The following is a 20,911-nucleotide window of genomic DNA, read 5'->3' on the forward strand; positions in this document are numbered from 1 at the left end:
GAAGTAAGTGCAGGAGGAAAAGTTGGATGTAGCAATGAGAATGTTGAGGCGGATGTGTGGATTAATGAAGTTGGACAGGGTCAGAAGTGAGAGAATAAAATGGACAGTGAAAGTGGGTAAGGCATCCAAGAAGGTGTAGGAAAGAAGAGTAAATTGGTATGGGCAGCTGATGAGAAGACATAAAGATTGTATGGGGAAGAGAGTAGTGGCAGTAGAGGTACAAAGAAGGAAGAGAGGAAGGCTAAAGAGGAGGTGGACGTAGTGCATGAACAAAGATCTGAGAGAGAAGTGGCTTACAGGGGAGGAGGTACAGGACCAAGCTGTTTGTTGAAGATTAGTCAAACACATAAACCTTGTATACCGTATAAACCGTATATAGAAGTGGGAAAAGATGGAAGATGAAGAAGAAGAAGAAGGAAAACACATCCCTAGAGTGGGTAGTAGTAACAATTGATCAATCACAGTCTGTCTGGTCAGGCAGACCCATCAACTGCAGGCAAGCAATCACCTCTACAGGGCTGGCCCATGCAGTGAACTGTGTTCCCTTGTGTGGATGGTGCCTCACCTCAACAAGGTTTGGGGAAGTGTGTGGAGGTTTGGTTCCTGGATGGATGCTGCATTTGCATCCCCACTCAGTTAACAGGGGCATCATAGTAGGCTCCACATCACCCCATTATTTGGTTCTGTGGCTACCACTCAGTGTCGTAAATGGTTTTATGAGTTAGTGGAGAAATGCAAATGCAGCATCTATCCAGGAACCAAACCTCCACGCTTCCCATGTCTTGCTGTCACGAGGGGCTGTTGACAGCAAGCGAACATTGGTTCTTTAATAACTTTTTCCTCACTCTAAGGAGCACCAAAAATTTGTAAAAACCTTTTGTTGGTTGATCTTACCTCTTTTAGCTGTTCATGATTCTAACTAATTTGCTTCTGTTTATTGGCCAATAAATATAGAAATGACTCAACTCTAGAATGGAGTGGTGCATGGGGTAGTCAGTCTCTAGACGACCATGGATGACGTATGGAAGTGTTTTGTGGGACTACGTGGGTGAAGCGTCCAGGGTTTTGCTCATCTTGCTTTCCACACAGACGATGCAGAGGAAATAAAAATGGCAGCAGATCTGAGCATCAGAGTTGCCACTTGTTATTTTAATCATTACTAATTCATAACTACAGTTTTTTACTTGGTGAAATTAATAACGTAAACATAACTTTTTGAACTTACTGTAGTTTTATATAAAAAATTAGGGCCGAGGAGACGGGGGAGCAGTTGGGGTTAATCCTTTGGGCCCAGGCCTGAGGGGGAGGCATGAGCCTTCGAAGATAGTGTTAAGAAGGATGAAAATACTGTATAACATAGATCTTGAATTTGGCTCTCTTTTGTATTGTTTTTGTGTTTTCTTGGAAGGAATGGTTTGTGGGCTCTGGCCTTTGGTTCCTTCTTTCTTGCATAAAAAAAAAAGTTCACTTTCTAATGACACATTGGATTTTTACAGAAAATATATAAAAGAAAATAGTTTTGTCCAGAAACTTTAAAACAAGGCTGTGTATAACATTTACAGTACAGAGTTGTGAATCACTGTATTTCTGTCATGTTGAAGGGGCCGAAGGATATAAAAAAAACTCCGACCTGGTGTCTTCTTTTCTTTTATCCTCTTAGAGATGTATCAGTCATTCAGAATGATATATACATAAACAAATACGTACTATATAGTTTTTTTTTTTTTTTTTTTTTTTTTTTTTTTTTTTTACAGTAAAGGTATACTCCAGTTTAACAATGCAATTGGTTAAGTACAGACCCATCGCTAGGCAGGGTATCGTATCTTGGGGTAGATTTAACATGTATAGGGATGCGTTTTTGAGCCTTGGGTGTCCCCCCCAACCAAGTCCTAAACCCACTCAAATGATAAAAAAGAAAAAAAAAAGTTTAAAGCCAGTCTAAATGGCCCAACAACTGTAAAAGAAGCTAACCTAAGCCTAAAACCAGTGCCCGTCTCGCTTGTACCCAGTCAAGGTCACTGGAGATTGCGATCTCTGACTCATTTTCAAACTCGGTAGAGAAGAAGCAGCAGCATTGTATATAATCTCACCATCAGATGGTCACGGAACAATTAATTAACATCTGTTATGTATAATGGTAATGTGTGAATGATGCAGAATTGTCCAAGGTGCAAATTGTTGTGACAGAATCGTTGATGTTTTGACGGGGAATTCTCGTGACGGGGAATGTGATCGATGTTGTGATCGGGATAGCCTTTTCAACAGCTCCTCTTTATGTCGTTTTAGTTACTGTTATGGTTGCTGAGCTCATTTATTTTCTTCTCTCTTACTTTGCAACATTTATTTAGAAATTCCTTTGTATTTTCAAAGCTTTTTCCCTTGAACAACCCGAATGTAAGCACATGATTTGTTGACTGATGATGTGATCAGGATAACCTTTTCAACAGCCTGTCTTTACATCGTTTTAGTTACTGTTCTGGTTGCTAAGCTCCTTTTTATTCTTCTCTCTTATTTTCCAACATTTATTTAGAATTCTTTTGTATTTTCAAAGTGTTTTTCCTTGAACATCCTGAATGTAAACACATGATATATTGATGTCACAGTTTTCATCAATGCATGAAATATTTACTGTTTAAGGCTTTCATAATTATTAATATTTATTTGAAATTATGTATTCCGCGATAGGTTAGATGACAGTTCAGTGGTCAAACACGAAATATTCTTTGTTGAGCCACCTAGTTGTCCACACTTTTTTGTGCCCCATCTGATGGGTGATAATTTTTACCCCAAATGACAGTGTTCTCTTCACCTGTGACTAAAACACAGTTTATAAATCAATCTAAACAAAATATGTCTAAAAATCATCAAAATCGGTAAAAAAAAAAATAAAAACCCATCGCAGAACCGGGGATAGGCCTTCGATGGGCAGGGTGGGGTGGGGTGGTATTTCTACCCCCATCACTATTCCGGGGTATCGCATCTAGGGGTATCATAAATTGGGGTTTGCCTGTACATCAGTGTGCCGTGGCACTGGTCAGGGAGCAGTCTAGCTGTGAGCTAGACTTCGAGTATAATATATTCAGCACAGTTTCCAGGGGAAAGGGCCCGTTGTCGATAATGTTGCCCCGGCCTGGTGATGGCTGTCGGCGTCCCTTATAAAAACTGCAATACTACTGTACCAGATTCAATATTGATGTCATTGATTGAACCAGGATTCTGGGAGCTTGAATGGTGAGCGAATGGAAGCGTGGCCCGTTGGATTGGGCAAATTTGGGTTGTCTGGACATTGCTACTCCTCATGCTGCCCGAGGGTGGCAAGGGAGGTCCAGATGATGATGATGATGATGATGATAAAACTACTGTAATGTGTGGAACTATGATGTGGAACATAAATGAAAGTCAAAATTAAGAGCAGTGGAAATGTAGATGTTGAGGAATGTGTTAAGTGTGTGGAGAGTGGAAAGGCTAAGGAATAATGAGGTTTGTGAAGGAGGTGAAGTGAGGAAGTCTGTGGATGACGGCATTAAAGAGAGTGTGCTCGGATGTTATGATCATGTGGAGGGAATTGATGTGAAATAGAATGGTGAAAAGAGTTTGTCTGAGCAAGTTTGAAGGTGAGGGGGGGAGAGATGTGGTAGGCCAAGAAAAAGGTGGATAGACATGGTAAATGAGTGTGTGAGAAAGTGTGGTATGGAAGCTGACAAGGCGAGGGAACTGATAAGGTTTTGAGCTAACTGGATGAATTTTTAGGTAAATATATAGCTGCTTGTGGACAGGTGTATCTCTGGGTGGAGCCAGGATGAATGTATGCATGTGTTGCTTACTCATTGGCTTGTTGTTGATTAGTTCTCCCATTGTAACATTCTCTTGTTTTCCTCACCCTACCTGCTGGTGGGAAAAAGAGGTGGGATGCTACTGCTGCTGTTGGAGATAGTGATGATGATCATCATTTATTACTAAAAAGTACCACTTCATCAAGTGAATTCACTAGCTGTCAAAATGTGTAGAAGTTAAAAATTTTGTGTTTTGCAGATGATGTATGTGATAGTAGTGTATCAGGATGGCACTACTAGTGGGAGCGGCAGTAATGGTATTGTTGGTGGTGCTGGTGGCAATGAAGGGATTGGCATCTCTGGTGGCAACTGTTGTGTGGTGAAGGGAACTACTGGTAACAGCGATGGCAACAACAGCACTCCTGGAACTGGAGGCAGTGCTCAGATGGTGTCTGTCTCAGAACTTCCTGTCCAGTACCCAGCACTCTCCCTTGCTATCACTGATGCAGCTTGGAAGAATTACAAGCGCTGGAAGCATGATCACACTCATGACACCTCACACAATGATCATGGTAATGTCTATTCTGCAGTTCTGCTGGGGAATATCTGAAAATTGAACCTTACACAGAAACTCATTAGTGAGCAAGTCTTGCTGCATTGCTGCCTTGCTACTTCTTTTTCAGGGTTCAGGCACCTATACTATTTTCAGGTGAAACTGGTTTTGGTGGAGAATAACAACTCCACAGTAGGAGGAAATGCCTTTCATTTCCATTGTTTTAACATCAAGAAGTAGTGGGCTTTAGTCTTACTGAAGAACAGTCCTCATAATGCTGTAATTCATTGGATTTTCAAATTTCACGTAATATAACTTTGGCATATGGGATTTTCTTAGCAACATTGGTGGTATATAGGGATACCTTCATGTGGTGGGACAGATATAACTGGGCAGCAGATGCAAACATGCCCCTCATACAAGAGGAGGATGGTGTATTTCGGAAGAGCAGCTTCAGCCAGCAGTCTGATGGTTTCACATCCAGATCAGCCTGGGACTGTAACAACAACTTAAGCAACATCAGAATCATGGGTAGTATCAGACATTGATGAATTTCCATTGTATTTGTAGAAGAACAGGCAAAAAAATGCTTAAATATCAGTACTGTATATAGTTAATCCTCCGTGATCGCTGGTTTCGTTATTGTAGTTTTTCGTGATCGCAGTCTTATGAGAAAGTGCATTGTCTTCAGTATTGTGGATAAAATTGCATTAATCACAGTTAAGCCACAGAAAACCAAAGGGAGCTGCAAAAATACTGCGCTCCTCATTGCAGTGGACATGTTAAAAGAGAGAAAATTATAATAGCTCTTCAGTAACTGTGAACAACATTAACTGTTGTATTTAGCACCAGAAAAAACAGAATACATTATTGTTTTTAGCATAATAAAAATTCCTCTGCATTAAATCTCCCCCAAATAGCCGTTGATACACCATTCGGACCAGACGAATGAGTGAAAATACAGAACTGTATGTGGTACATAATGATACGTGCGGCCAGTGTGGTTGATCTTAAGGATGCTACATATCAGTTACTGTGGTAATGACGTGCCTTGCAGCAACTGTCTTCCACACACAAACTGCTCCAAAACGTAATAACCCTTTATGCACTCCGCAGTGCTCAGTGCCTTCGTGCTTTGACTACTGTATAGTTAGGATGTATCTGTGCCTAGTGCATTTGTGACCCACATGGTGGCCATTCGCCACTAGATCACATGGAATTAAGTGCACAGTACAGCATAATGTACTACTGTACCCTCCATCGATGCCAACATTAGGTGAGTACAGTATGATTGTGATTATATTACGTGGTACATTACTGTACTGTATATACCATATCAGTACTGTATTGTTTTTTATGCTTAATTTTAATCTTTTATGTGGTAGGTGGGGGCACTCACCATCCACTTAGGGTTGTGCTGCTGTTGGGTGTCTGCCCTTTCCTCTCCTTCATCCTTCTTTCCTTCCATCCTCATTTGTCTTTCTTTCCTTCATTCTTTCCTCGTCCTTCTGCCTACGGGTGACTTTAAACTCCCTCTTCTTTCTTTCCTACATTCTTTCCTCTTCCTTGTGCATGTGGGTGACTCTACAGTGAATGACAAGCCAAATGGTTTCCTGTACACCAGGAAACCATTTACTACGCTGGGTGGTAACCATATAATCAAATTTTGGCGCCTGGTGGTTTAGTGGGTAATTACGGCGCTCCAGTCAGATTGAGCCAGTGAAGGTTTATATCCAAGGGGTGGTTGGGGTATATTGCTCATGTAATGCCACTCAGGGATGAGTGAGGCTGGTCACTCTCATCTTAATGTCAGGACCAACTTACCTAGCCCCAGCCTCCTACGCATCTCATGGGACGACGTAGAATTGGATGGTGAATGAATGAATTTTAATCATTTACGTATGGGTAATTTTTCATTCATTCATTCATCATCTAATCCAGTGTTGCCTCATGATGAGCATAGGAGTTGCCTGGGGCTAGGCAAGTTGATCCTGACATTTACGATGAGATTGATCAGCCTCACTCATCCCTGAGTGGCATTACATGAGCAATCAATCCCAACCACCCCTTGGATATAAACCTTCACTGGCTCAATCCGATTGGAGCGCAATGATTACTCGCTAAACCACCAGGCGCCAAAATTTGGTTATACGGTTACCACCCAGCGTAGTAAATGATTTCCTGGTGTACAGGAAACCATTTGGCTTGTCACTCAGTGTAGAGTCACCCACAGGCAGAAGGAAGAGGAAAGAATGAAGGAAAGAAAGACAGAAGAGGAACTGTCGAGATTTGAGATTTCACTGTATATATATATATATATATATATATACAGTGAAATCTCAAATTTCGACAGTTTAGAATTCTATCTATCTATCTCTATCTATTGCCAGACGCCACAATCCCGTTAGGGGTGGCCATTTGACTTTGAGTTATTTGTTTTATGGGGAGGGGCACTAATCCTCCACCAACCCACTTGTTGACACGTAGGGAGCACGTATGGTTTGGTTTTATGATTACCACCCAGCATAGTAAATGGTTTCTTGGCTTACAGGAAACCATTTGGGTTGTCACTCAATGTAAAGCCACCTGTAAAGGAAAGAAAAGCAATAAGAAGTGACAGGAGAGATGGGAGAAATATGAAGAGAGGAGGGCAGACACAGAAAAAGAATGATAAAGGCTAAGGAAGAAGTAGGCAGCTCTACATCAGGTGAGTGGATGATGGTCGCCACCACCTACCACACTGTTTAGAATTCGATGAATCAAATTTCAATGCATTTTTGAGTGGTCTGCCTATCTCACGTTTCGATGCAAAGTCGTGCATTTCAATGCTCTCAGGGCCCGACTCCAACCAAAACAAACCGTGCGCAAGGTGATGTTCTATTGTCTGTGGCCATTTTTTTTTTTTTTTTTGACTCTGGGCATAGGCTTCACAGCCTGCTTTCAAGGCCCAGTAGTCCTCCTGTGTACCTCACACCTCTACGTGTCACCACTTCGGTGCTAACACCCACCATCCATATTGAATACATGCTAGGGCTGTCTCATACAGGACTGGTGTATTGGTATTAGCGGGGGTATTTTTACAACATGTCGGCGGGTCTTCTGGTAGATCAGTAAAGTCTAATTTTTATGAAATTCAAATCCTTAAACTGTTCCCTGCCTCAGCGGGATTTGAACCCAGGTCTGTCAGGACTACAGGCCACCTCTCTACTGTCCTGCCTTCTACAGCCAAGCACCACAGTTTCAGCATGTACCTTCCACGTGTGGGTGTGCATTTTGCTGCAATTTCGTTGTGTTTTAGTTGTATTTTCGTTACAACTTACATGTTTCAAGATGGCAAGTAATAGTGGTCCTTCAGGTAGCAATGGTAATGAACGAGAACAGCCTGGCACCTCTAAATCTTCGGAGCCAAAGAAGAAAAAGGAATACAGGAAGGGGCAGAAATACACCAAGTATACACCTGCTGACGAGGCAAAAATCCTGGAGTACCTGGACGAGGGTTTGACTGCTGTTGAAATCCGCTGCCTTACGGGAGCACCTGAGAGCACAATTCGTACCCTCAGGCTAAGGTTAATACTGTACTGTACAGTGTGCTGTAACTGTTGTAATAAAAACTGTGACAGGATACTGACAAACTGGAACAAATTTTGCCGTATTCTACACTACAGTACGGTACGGCAATACAGTGCAGAACTACAGTTACTTAACCACATTTATGGTTCATAAAGTTTACAGGGAGTGTGGGCAAAAAATCATGATTTTACGTAGTGAAATTGGGAGGCGCTGGACCCAAATTGATTTTTCCCATAAGAAGTTCAGTTTAAATTTTGATGTTTTGAATTTCGATGCAGTTTTTTGGTACAAATGTCCATCGAAATTTGAAATATCACTGTGTATATATATACAGACAAAATCTTCCACAGGTTTACCCACTAATGTTTAATAATATTCAGCTTAATCCTGCATCATCCTTGAACATGCTTGGGGTTTCATTTACTCGGGACTTATCTTGGAAAGATCATATTACATCTCTTGTAAAATCTGCTTCCAAGAGATTGGGTGTGCTAAGCCGACTCCGCTCTTTCTTTACCCCTGCGCAATTGTTGACTCTATACAGGGGTTTTATCCGCCCCTGTGTGGAGTACAACTCTCATGTGTGGGGAGGCTCCCCACATACAGCTCTTCTCAATAGGGTGGAGTCAAAGGCTTTTCGTCTCATTAACTCTCCTCCTCTTACTGACTCCCTTCAACCTCTGTCTCTTCGCCGCACTGTTGCATCTTTATCTCTTTTCTATCGCTACTTTAATGGTCACTGCTCCTCTGAACTGTCTGCTTGCATTCCTCCACCTCTACGACGGGCGCGTAGCACCCGTCTGGCAGCAAACTCTCATCCTTTTTCTGTCCAACTCTCTAATGCAAGAGTTAACCGTTACTCCCAGTCTTTCATTTATGCAACAGGTCAGCTCTGGAACTGTCTCCCTCTGTCTGTATTTCCTGCTGCCTATGATCTCCAGTGTGTCCAGGCATCTCAGAATGATTGGATCTTGAATTTGGCTCTATATTGTATTTTGTTTTTCTCTTGGAGGGAACTGTTACTGCGGGCTCATGGCCTTTGGTTCCTTCTTCCTCGCATAAAAAAAAAAAAAAAAAATAGATAGATAGATAGATATAGATATATATATATATTTACATTTATATATACAGTATATATATATATATATATATACAGTATATAGATATAGATATAGAGAGATTTTTTTTTTTTCCATGATACCATTATTGGCGTTTCTATGATGTGATGAAATTCCTGACAAACATTATTATTAGTTTATTGGACAAATGAAACATCCTTTTTACATAATTTACTCGGTTGTGACAGTGACCAAGGAGCATGGATTGTCTGTCTGATTTTGGTATAACCAAGGAATTTTATTGGTAGAAGATTATGTAGCATCATGTGGCACTTCAACAGAGGAAGAAGAATGTGACGATGGTGCTGGTGTTGTTGAGGGTGTGGTGGTGCGGTGTGTGCTCATCAACACCAAATCACTACAGGAGGCAACACTCAGGTTCCAGCCAGATGTCCCTGTTCGTCCTCATACACTCACACCACAGCCCCTCGACCTCAGCCTTTCACATGACTCGCTAAGTTAGTAATGCTCTGTCCTCTAGATTTTAATCTTGATTCATGTATATTTTCTCTCTTCTGTTGTATGTCAATGTTTTCCCATACATTTATACATTGTTTGTGTAATGATTATACAGGTGTGGACAAATGAAAAGTGACACTGCCTTAGCCCAGGTACACAAAAACTGGGTCATTTCTAGCTGGTTATGTATAATGGGGAGAATGAGGATTAGTAGGGGTAAGTGGGGTGAAGGTACTACCACTTTCCTGATTTTTCCACTGTAACTCATCAGCCCAAAATGGTCCAGTTCTTGTGTGCCCAGGCTAAGGCAGTGTTGCTGTTTCATATATTTGCATGAGTACATTTTCACCATTTCCCCATCAGAGTAAGATAGTGTGCCAGTTGAATTCAGTAAATTTATGACCATGAGGGTGAAGTGCTTGAAAGGGTACAGCAAGGAAGAAAGGTTGCTGGTTCCTTGAAAGCAGTGATAAGAAACAGGGAAGTGAGCATGGAAGTGAAAAAGTTACTACTTGATTATTGTGATACCACCTCAACGTATGGAAGTGAAGCTTGGACATTGTTGGAAGAACACAAGTCAAGAGTGAGAGCAGTGGAAATGAGTTATTTAAGAGGAGCCTGTGGAGTCACATGGAGAGACAGGCTGACAAATGGAGTTATAAAAGAGCGTTGTGATGTGGATGTGATAGGAAGCGCTAGGAGGAACACACTGAGGTGGTTTGGCCATGTGGAGAGGATGGAGGGTGAGAGACTGATGAGGAGAGTGTATGTGAGTGAGGTGGAGGGGGGGAGAGGGAGGGGGAGGTTGAGGATGAGATGGAGGGATGGAGTGGAGAGGTATATGAGAGAGGGGTGTGTGAATTGGGAGCAGGGCAGTGAAATGATGGGGGACAGGGTGACGTAGCAGTGATTTGTTTGTGGCCACCTCGTATGGGATTGGGGTGTCTGGCAATAGATAGATAGATAGATAGACTTGTACTTTGATAATTTGCAGATATGGTTTTCATTTTGTTGGGAAGAGGTTGTAGATATTGGAGAGTGAAAGTACTGTAGTCTAGAGGATAACTGCAAAATAAGAGAATTGGTAGGAGCTACATCTCGGTGCATAATGTACGATTGCTGGAAATAAAACTAAATCCTGTGTGATTTGCAGTATGAATAGGATGAAATATTTGTTGATGATGCTAGTAAGATATGCTAGTTCCCACAAGTGCATATGAAGTGCTTGTTTGGCTTTGCTCATGAGGTAAAACCAGAGGGCTTCGAAGGTGTAACTTTTTTCACTGGGGCCTCTGTTGATAGGTTTCTTACTGATATACTTTACTCTTTATGTTTCTGGATCTTACACACTTTTTAATAGAGCTAGGTTAATGCTAAACTGTAAATATTCTTGGATGTGTGTTAATATACATACTTTCTGTGTTCAGACTCTTACTTGAATACTGTAATGTGTGAGGTGCAGGTGTGCGTGATGGACTGACTGACCTGAGCCTAAGCATGAGTACATCTGAGGTGGAGGGTAATAGTGGTGATGGTGGCGGAGGAGGAGTTTTGGAAGACCAGCCACCCCCACCACCACCCCCTCCAGATGCCCTTACCTCGCCCCAGAGCTCCTCCATCCCACCGCAGCACTCCACGGCACTGCACACACCACCTGCATCTCAGGTACTCACATGCATTAATTCACCTGCACCATGGTTTGATTGTTGTATGCCTATACAGCATACATTGTTTGACACAAGAACACTACACCAACACCTCAACATTCATGGGCTCAATATCCACGAGTTCACCTATCCAGGACGTGGCCATAGATGTCCAAACGTATATACAATCAAGTTGGGTACTTTGCGGTTATTTTAGTCATAATACCTGCCGTGACTTAGAAGTTCCATGAATTATAAATACAGTAAAACCTCTCCAAGTTGGAATAATTGGGGCTGAGGCCATTCCGAGTTGACTGTAATTCCGACTTACTGAAATATGAGATTCCTGACTAACCAGAAAAAAAAAAAAAAAAAATCACTTACCATGCTTGCAGAGGTTGTAATCCAAATTAAAGGAGGGCCTTTTGGTAGGATGTAGAGGTGCTAGGGGAGCATGTGATCACTTCTGTGCAACATTTCTTAACCATAGTCACAATTGAACAACAGTACAGTATTGTACTCTCCATTACACTTTATACTGCACAGTACACACTTTATACTGTAGAACTTAAGAACACTACAGTACTGTATTACACTTTATGTAAACTATATACAGGCCTTAATTACTACTGTAATCACTGTTGTAGGCCAACTTAATCACTATCAGAGTCACTGCAGAAAGTTTATTCAGGAATTTTCTGAGGACACACTGCATAGGAAGCTGCATGTTGATTCTCTGCTAGTGGAGGGTTGAGGGTTCCTGGCTACTGATCTGGGCTTAAAAAAGTCAGAGATATATGTCTGTTTTTGAGAGGCACACTCTCTCTTGTTGACATTAGCTCTGATATCTCTGAGGGTGGAAAAATTTTTATCCATCCATTCATCATCCCATCCTACATTGCCCCGTGAGGAGCGTAGGAGCCCGGGGCTAGGCTGTTGGTCCTGACATTTAAGATGAGAGTGACCAACCTCACTCATCCCTGAGTGGCATTACTTGAGCAATAAACCCCAACCATCCCTTTGATATAAACCTTCACCGGCTCAATCCGATTGGAGCACAATAATTACCCACTAAACCACCAGGCGCCAAAATTTGGTTATATGGTTACCACTCAGCGTAGTAAATGGTTTCCTGGTGTACAGGAAACCATTTGGCTTGTCACTCAATGTAGAGTCACCCACAGGCAGAAGGAGGAGGAGAGAATGAAGGAATGAAAGACAGAAGAGGGAATGTAAAGTCACTGTAGGCAGAAGGATGAGAAAAGAATGAAGGAAAGAAAGATAGAAGAAGATGGATGGAAAGAAGGATCGAGGAGAGGACAGGGCAGACACCCGAGAGCAGCACTACATTGAGTGAGTGGATGGTGAGTGCCCCCACCTACTAATTTTTAAAGACATCATATTCCATCAGTCCCTCCATGGCTTTATCCAGGTGCAGCCAGAGCTCTGACAGTCTCATCTTGGAGGGGCTTCTCACCCATGCAGTGAACTGATGTTCTCTTGTGGCTGACCATGCCTCGCCACAGTGAGGCTCAGGGAATTGTATGGTGGTTTAGTTCCCAGATGGATGTCGCATTTACGTCTGTTCACCTAGTTAACAGGGACACCATGACAGGGTCCACTTCACCTGATAAGTTGGTTATATGGCTACCACCCAACATTGTAAATGGTTTCCTGAGTTACAGGAGACCATTAGGCTTGTCGCTCAGTGTGAAGCAGCCTGAAGTGGAAGGGAAAGTAATAAAAAGTGGCAGGAAGGGAAGGGAGTAGGAGGAGGAGAGGGGGACAGACACAGAGACAGAGTGAGAAAAAGGACAGACGAAGTAGACAGCACTTCACCAAGTGAGTGGATGATGGTCGTCACCACCTACCACCAACAGTGAACAGGGAATCAGAATACTGAAGAATGTAGATTATGTTTTAACAAAGGAATGGTATAATTTATTGTAGGAAGGAATAGGAAAGGCATGTGAACCTGTATGGGCTACATCTGAGTGGTGCATCATAACTCACTAGACCACCAGGTATTCATCTGTTGTATGGTTACCACCCAGTGTAGTAAATATTTTCCTGCAGGAAATCATGTGGCTTGTCACTCAGTGTAGAGTCACTAATGATAGCAATACACGAGTGGATGGCGGTAAATTCCTATGATTTTTCACCTGTAGTACTATTTTTATTACTTATGCCACCTTAATGTTTGTCTTCAGCAGCCTCCAATGAACCTTCTGACCCCAGACTCATTCAGCTCCCCAAGAAAACCTGAGGACTCTGATGCTGCTGAGGAAGGTACTGATGAGGGCTCTAGTAAGGTGAGTCCTGTCCAAAATACATGTGGCACGTATAGAAAAACTTTATCTCACTTTTTTTTTTTTTTTTTTTTTTTTTTTTTTTAATAGGTCAGCCTTGGTTAATCTCCATCATGCTTATGACACAGCTTTTATTCTGTTATAGTTGCCACCAGATTATTTTCTTAAACTTTGAAGAAATTATTTTAACTAGAGGAGTTAGGTATAGCCTTGATTAACTCCTTCACTGCTAGAGGTCCATCCTATGCTGACAAATATAATCTGGGTAATCTCAAACATATTACATCCATCATCATATCCAGTCCTGCTCCATCAGGAGAGTAAGGAGCTGGGGCCAGGCTACGCATTCTGGATATTTAATGCAAGAATGACCAGTTGCAGATAGTGGCTCTATGTAAGCAAGAAATCCATCATCCATTGGGGGTACCGGTAGATCTGTATGAACCACATGTGGTTGGAGGTCTTGTAACTCAGTGTATCACCAGGCATGTCAAAAAAATGATATAAGAACAACATAACTAAACCACTGCACTACTACACAGCACAGAGACCCATCCTTGATCTCCCATGTGCAAAAGAGAACCATTCCATAAAAGGGAAGGTACTCGAGCGTAATGGAGATAGCAAGAAAAAAAAATCAGTAAGTCACATGACTGGAGGAGCAAGACCTTTACTATTCTCCAGATGTTCTGTTCCGGTCCAACATATTTGCAATTTCATCTCTCCATCTTGTTCTCTTTATGCTTCTTCTTACTACAGCTCATGTCTTATCACGCTGTTACCCTGATTACAGTATTCACATGTTAGGTGATTTGCAAAAGAGACAGTCTTCCTATGGTTAGACGAAATTTGTAGTTAAGCAGAGAAGCATGCGAGGTCTTTCCAAAAAGAAACTGAACCCTTTAAATAGCACACCAACTAGCTGGTGTAGTTTGAGCTTTAGTCTAATTTTAACTGTGTCACGCCACATCACTTGGTCATCGAGGTACACGCACTTTGAGTGAATGTGTGTTTAGTGCGCAAGGTGATTTGCTGCAAGGTGAACAAAGAAGGATCTTGAAGAGCAACATGTTCTGTTTTAGATTGTGAAAAACTTTTATGGAGACTCTTCCGACATTGCAACAGCGTTATGGGGAGGATTGTTTGAGCCATGTGCAATGTCACAAATGGTTCCAGCGGTTCAAATCATGAAGAACATCCACTGAAGATGATACCAGATCTGGATGGCCCTCCATGTCGAGACAACGATCACACTGTGAATGTGCATGTTGTGGCCTGCAAAAAGCATTGCCTGACTGTCCGTGAAGTTTCCGAAGAAGTAGGCATCTGTAAAAGTTCATGTCACATGATTTTAACTAAAAAACTGAAGATGCATTGTGTTGCTGCATAATTTGTGCTGCATCTGCTGACAGATGAGCAAAAAGAGAACCATGTCACTGTCAGTAAGGAGCTGTTTGATTGTTCAAATGCGATGAAAACTTTCTGAAAAATGTCATAACAGGTGATGAAATGTAGGTGTATGGCTATGATATCAAAACAGAAAGACAGTTGTTGCAGTGGGTTGAAACACTGTCACCACAACCCCAAAACAGCACATGATATTTGCTAAAAAATGAAAGCGATGTTGATCATCTTTTTATATTGGAAGGGCGTTATTCTTCTTGAGTTTGTTCCATGTAGTCAGACAGTCAGTAAAAGATTTTACTTGGATGTCCTGAAGTGTTTGAGGGAGACAATGCAAAGGAGGAGGCCAGACACGTGGATTAAGAAAACCTGGATTCATCACTGTGACTGGACCTGCTCATGCGTCGCTCCTTATCTGTGACTTTTGGGTGAAATATGAGATGACTATCATCCCCCAGCTGCCCAACTCCCTGGATTTGACTCTATGTGGACTTTTTTTTTTTTTCTTCCCCCCTGTTTTGAAATTCACCCAGAAATGTCACTGATTTCAGATGATAAAGGATCTGCCTGTTTATCTGTTGCCAAGCGCTTCAGTCCTATAAGGGGTGGCCACAAACAAATCTCTTCCATTTCCCCCTGTTCCCTGCCATTTCACTGACCCTCCTCCGGCTCACACACCCCTCTCTCATATACCTCTCCACTCCATCTTTCCATCTCATCCTCGGCCTCCCCCTCCATCCTCCTCCCCCTGCATTTCACTCACACTCTCCTCGTTAGTCTCTCTCTCTGTCTCTCTCCATCCTCTCCACATGGCCAGACCACCTCACTGGATTTCTCCTAATGCTTTCTGTCACAACCACATCCACGCCACAACACTCCTTCACTTCCTTATTTGTCAGTCTGTCTCCCCATGTCACCTCACTTGCATCTTCCAAATAACTTATTTCCACTGCTTTCACTCTTCACTTGTGTCCTTCCAACAAGATCCAAGCTTCACTTCCATACGTTAGAGTTTGTATCACAATACTATCTTGCAGCAGCCTTTTTACAACCAGGCTCACCTCCCTATTTCTTATCACTGCTTTCAAACAACCATCCACCTTTCTTCCATGTTGTACTCTTGAAAGTACTTCATCCTACAGACTTCAATCCTTACTCATCACACTACCCAAGTACTTCAGTGCACTCACATTTTCCATTTCCTCACCATCCTATCTCAGTGTACATTCAGTGACTTCATTTCTCATGAAGACCATAACTTCACTCTTCCCAATATTCACCTTTAGAGTAGGTTTCTTACACACTCTCCCAGACTCATTCACCAAGCCTTGCAGTTCCCCTTCATCTTAACAATACAGTATCATCTGCAGACAATAATGCAGGAAGTTTCCAAATGCTGCCTTCTCTCATTAGGGCCACTCCAACATCCACTGCTCTACCTTGTATCTCTTTTACAGTATAACCCCATCCACATACAGATCGAACAACTGTGGAGACATGACACCCCAGTTTCAGCCCAACATTCAGATAGAAAGATTCAGTTCACTATTCACACGCACTGCAGCCTTGGCACCCTCATACATGCTTGTCATGGCATTGAACAACTTCTCATTTACTCCAAATATTCTTAGTATTTTCCACATTCCTTGTCTATCCACTCTGTCATACACTTTCTCCAAATCCATGAAGGCCACATACAACTTCTTTCCCTCCTCTAGAAACGTTTCCACTAAAGACCTAAGGATGAATATCTCCTCTACCTAACCTCTTCTCTTCCTAAAACCTCCCTTTTCTTCTCCAACTAATTCCTCTGTTATTTCCCTAACTATGTCAGTAAGTGTCCTACCATATACTTTTCCTATTACACTAAAAAGACAAATGCCACTATGATTACCATACACTCCATTTTCACCTTTTCTTTTGTACAGTACAGGGGAATAATTATATCTGACTTCCAGTCCTCCAGGACTCTACCTTCCTCCCAGGCCAATCTGTACATCTTCTATATCCATTCTACTACTATGTCTCCCCTATGTTTCAGCATTTCACCACACACACTCCATCAGTTGCTGGGGCTTTTCCCCATTTTGACTTTTTTCATTGCTTCCACTATTTCCATCCTACTGATCTCTTCCTCTCTTCTCACATCCCTCCATCTCCCCGCCATTCCCCAGTCACTTTTTCTCGCATTACTTTCGTTTTCTTTGTTCAGCAATTCGTTAGTGTTCTCTCCATCAACTCACCTTTTCTCCCTTCTCCACCGGAAGTCTACCATTTTTATCTTTCACTCTGCAACTAACTTCTTTGGCACCCTGTCTAACTCTCATTACCTCTTTTCAGAACATTTTCTTACATTCCCTCCATTTTACATTCAAATTTCTTCCAAATCCTCATCCACTGTCGTCTTACTCTCTCATACTAATCTTTTCACTTCTCTCCTCCTTTCTACATACAACTCTCTCTTCCGTCTCTCAACTTCTTCCACACTTCTGTTTCCCATCCACTCATTATATGCTTTCTTCTTTTGTGCCCGAGCCTCTCTCACCTCTTCATTCCACCATGCTGTTCCTAGCACTCCCTTTCGTTTTCTCTTCACCCCACACGCCACCTCACATACTGCACGGATTTCATCTGTGGATATCTTGCACACACCTTCCACGTCCCCCATCTGCTCCAGTCCATATTTACCCAATCGCCTCTCCACTTCCCTCTTATATTCTGCCCTGTTTCCATCCTCTTGTAACCTTTCCACCCTTCGTGTATGAGCTACTTCCTCTTGCCCTTCCCTTCTACTAAATCTCCGTTTCATTTGGACATTGATTCTGACCACCACTAAGTGGTGGTCAGAGAGTCCACTCCCCCATCTTTTATATACTCTTGCATCCATTACACACCTTCTCATCCTTTCATCCACACATACATAATCAATCATTGCCTTCCGTTCATTCAGTTCACCATCCACCCTTCTTGTCACTCGCCACGTATACCTGTGGATCATTTTGTGCCTGAAGAGGATATTGGCTATTACCAACCCCCTCCCTGCATGAATATCAACTGGAGCACTGCCATTCTCATTCACTTTTGCAGGCACATCCCACTCACTGACTTCTTCATCCACCCTCGCATTCCCTACTTTTCCATTCGTATCTCCAACCAAATCTCTTATTCCATTCAAACTTTTCCATGCACGCCTCCAGATTTGTCCAGAAATCTTCTTTCACTCTGCCTGCATGATCTTGCATTGGTGCATACACACACACAAATGCCCACATTTGTATCCCCTCTTTCAATCTTACTCACACAATCCTTGAACCAGTTGATCTATACTCTCGTATATTCTCCTTCCATCTCATTCACACAATACATACACCCTCTTTTGCCCTCTCATTCCATCTCATTCACACAATACACACACCCTCTTCTGCCCTCTCATTTTCACCTACTCCTGCACATATACCTCATCCATACTTCCACTGTCTCACTCTCTCACTTCTCCATTTAGTCTTAGGTAAACTATATATGCCCACTTTTGCATCCTGCACCTGGACAGTCTCTTTCTCTTCCACCTCATCTTTTGCACCCCTTACATTGCATGTCACAATCTGTACCATGTCCTTTGTCCGGTTCTTGGTCGTCGCCTATTGGTCCGTCCTTATCCAAAGGTTGTGTGTGCTTTTAGTTAGTTGTTTTCCGGGGAGGGGCACTCACTCTCTGCCATCCCACTTGTTGACACTTAGGGAACATGTGTTGGTTGGTTATAAAGGTACCACATACAGCTACCGCAAATTGACGTAGAACCTCCCCCCACAAGGTATTAAAAGACACAGAACTTATAGTATATCACAATGTTTGTTCATGAAATGCCGTTCATTGATATGAAATCATGTTTCCCTTGTTTTTCAGGACCAGTTGGATGCATTTTGGCCTGGAATCACTTAGATCTCTGAAGTAATCTGAGGACATTTATTTGCACCAAACATTTATCAGTTCAGTCTTGAGGTTGTCCAGATTGGGTGTCTTCTTCTCTGCCATGATTTTCTTCATCTTTGCCCAGCAGTTTTCTATTGGATTTAGATCTGGACTGTTGACAGGCCAGTCAAGGACCTCAGTCTTATCCTGAAGCCATTTTGTCACCTTTCTTGACTTGTGACATGGAGCTGAATCGTGCATGAAAAAGTTGCACCCATGAATAGCAAAAAAGTTTAACAAATGATCTTTCAGAACTTGAATGTACCGGCCACCATTCATTATCAAGTTCTTAGGAAGAAAGCAGAGGCCTCCCCTTCCCATTTCACCTGAGAAACACCCCCATACCATTACTGATTGTGGTTGCTTAACAGTTGGCACCGTGTAAGCAGGGTCATATCAACTACGGGAGGCAGGGCAACGAACCTTGGCAGAACGCACCTGGAACACATGAAATGTGCTTTCATTGGAAAACACAACTTTTCTCCACTCATCTGATGTCCAGTGTGCATACTTCTTGGCAAAGTGAATGCTCTGCTTCTTCATGCGGTCAGTGATAAGCGGTTTCTTGGCTGCGGTGAGGCTTGGCAAACTCAGCTCCTTCTGCAAGCGGTGTTGAATAGTTCTAATTGAGAGGTCTTGTAACAGCTGGGGATGCATTCTCTTCAATTCTGCTGCTGTCAGTTGAGGATTCTTGATTACTTCCTTCTTCAGAAGTGTATCTGTACCTCTGGAAGTCATCCTCTTCTTTCCACCGCCATGCTTGTGCTCTGGTTAGACATCAAGTGGCAGGCTGCGTGCTGCAGCAAGAATCTTCATGACGGTCGACTTTGCACGTCCAGTACGTTCACAAATCGTGTTGATAGGGACATTATCCTGCCTCCATGCAATGATACTTACCCTCTCATCCCTTGAGCTGTACTTTCCAGGCATGACAACTCGACTCAAGGAAAATAACAGGACAAACAGTAATGCATACGAAAAAAGAGGGAAGTGCAAGCTCAGAGTGACGGGAACATATACTCCCACTCTTGCTTCCGGGCAAGCACTGATGTGCTGCTTCCGGGCAAGCACTGATGTGCTGAGTGTTTCACCACCTCCCACCAACACCAGAGGAGTTGCCAGTTACTTCTTGCCCCAAAAATTCACATGGTAGAGGTGGAAACACAAAGCAAAGACAGACAACTCTCCCATAGCAATTCTGTGTGTGTAGGTCCTAATTCAATTTGCTGTGGGTGTAGCACATGAAATTATTTCCAGGTTTACAGGAAATCATTTGGACTGTCACTCAATGTAGAGTTGTCCAAAGTAGAGTACCACTGCACTGAGCGAGTGGATGATTTGCTAAGTGCATTAAACACACATTCATGTTCACTCAAGGTCTTGTACCTCAGTGACTAAGTGATTTGGCATGATGAGGGTAGTGCAATACCGAAGCTCAAATTTTGCTGCTACACAGCACTTCCGTCATAATCACACTACACTGGAAGGTGGCGCACCATTTTAAAAAATTTGGTTTCTTTTTGGACAGACCTCGTATGACAAAGGTTTGGCACCTTCTTTTTTAATGTGGTAGTTGATAAAATGACTCTATCTGACAGGTGTATGTGAAGTCCATTGCTAAAGAAGAATGTTAAAAAGTTCATGCCAGTGGTTATGCTTTGTGATAGAGACAGTACAGTATTTCAAAAGCTTGTGAATGATCATATGGTTTTGTTCACTGGGTATACAGCATGTTTGTAGGTACAGGTATACCTCAATATACGATAACTCTAGATGCAATACCCTGGCTTAACGATGGGAGTAGAAATACAACCATACCCTCCCTAACGATGGCCAAACCCCGGTTTAATGATGGGGTTTGATTTTTTTTTTACCGATTTTGATATTTTAAACTAAAATTGTGTGTTTAGGTTGATTTATAAACTGATTTAGACTTAGATTAATGTGTTTTAGCCATAGATGGGGTGAACATTGTCATTTTGGGGTACAGTTTACCAAGCTTGATTTTTTCCAGACTTATATTTGACAGTTTTCAGATTTTATTTGTTGGTTTTAGTGAGTTACTAACAGGTGTTTGGCCTAGGTTTGCATCTTTTACAATTGTTAAGCC

General features: G+C 42.3%; 1 protein-coding gene across 1 annotated transcript in view; it reads left to right on the forward strand.

Annotated features, from left to right (window-relative positions):
* The window catches only part of Ge-1 (Enhancer of mRNA-decapping protein 4 homolog Ge-1), a 78,891-nt gene that overhangs the window by 20,027 nt on the left and 37,953 nt on the right, over positions 1-20,911 (forward strand). Inside the window, exons 9-12 of the mRNA XM_080272351.1 lie at positions 4,033-4,345; positions 9,296-9,472; positions 10,936-11,138; positions 13,330-13,431. Of these exons, the coding sequence (XP_080128477.1) occupies positions 4,033-4,345; positions 9,296-9,472; positions 10,936-11,138; positions 13,330-13,431 (795 nt within the window). The remainder of the gene's footprint in view (positions 1-4,032; positions 4,346-9,295; positions 9,473-10,935; positions 11,139-13,329; positions 13,432-20,911) is intronic.

The sequence above is a fragment of the Coenobita brevimanus genome, chromosome 50 (assembly GCF_032717465.1).
Source record: "Coenobita brevimanus isolate Jiangsu-jjx chromosome 50, ASM3271746v2, whole genome shotgun sequence".
NCBI classification, from domain to species: domain Eukaryota; kingdom Metazoa; phylum Arthropoda; class Malacostraca; order Decapoda; family Coenobitidae; genus Coenobita; species Coenobita brevimanus.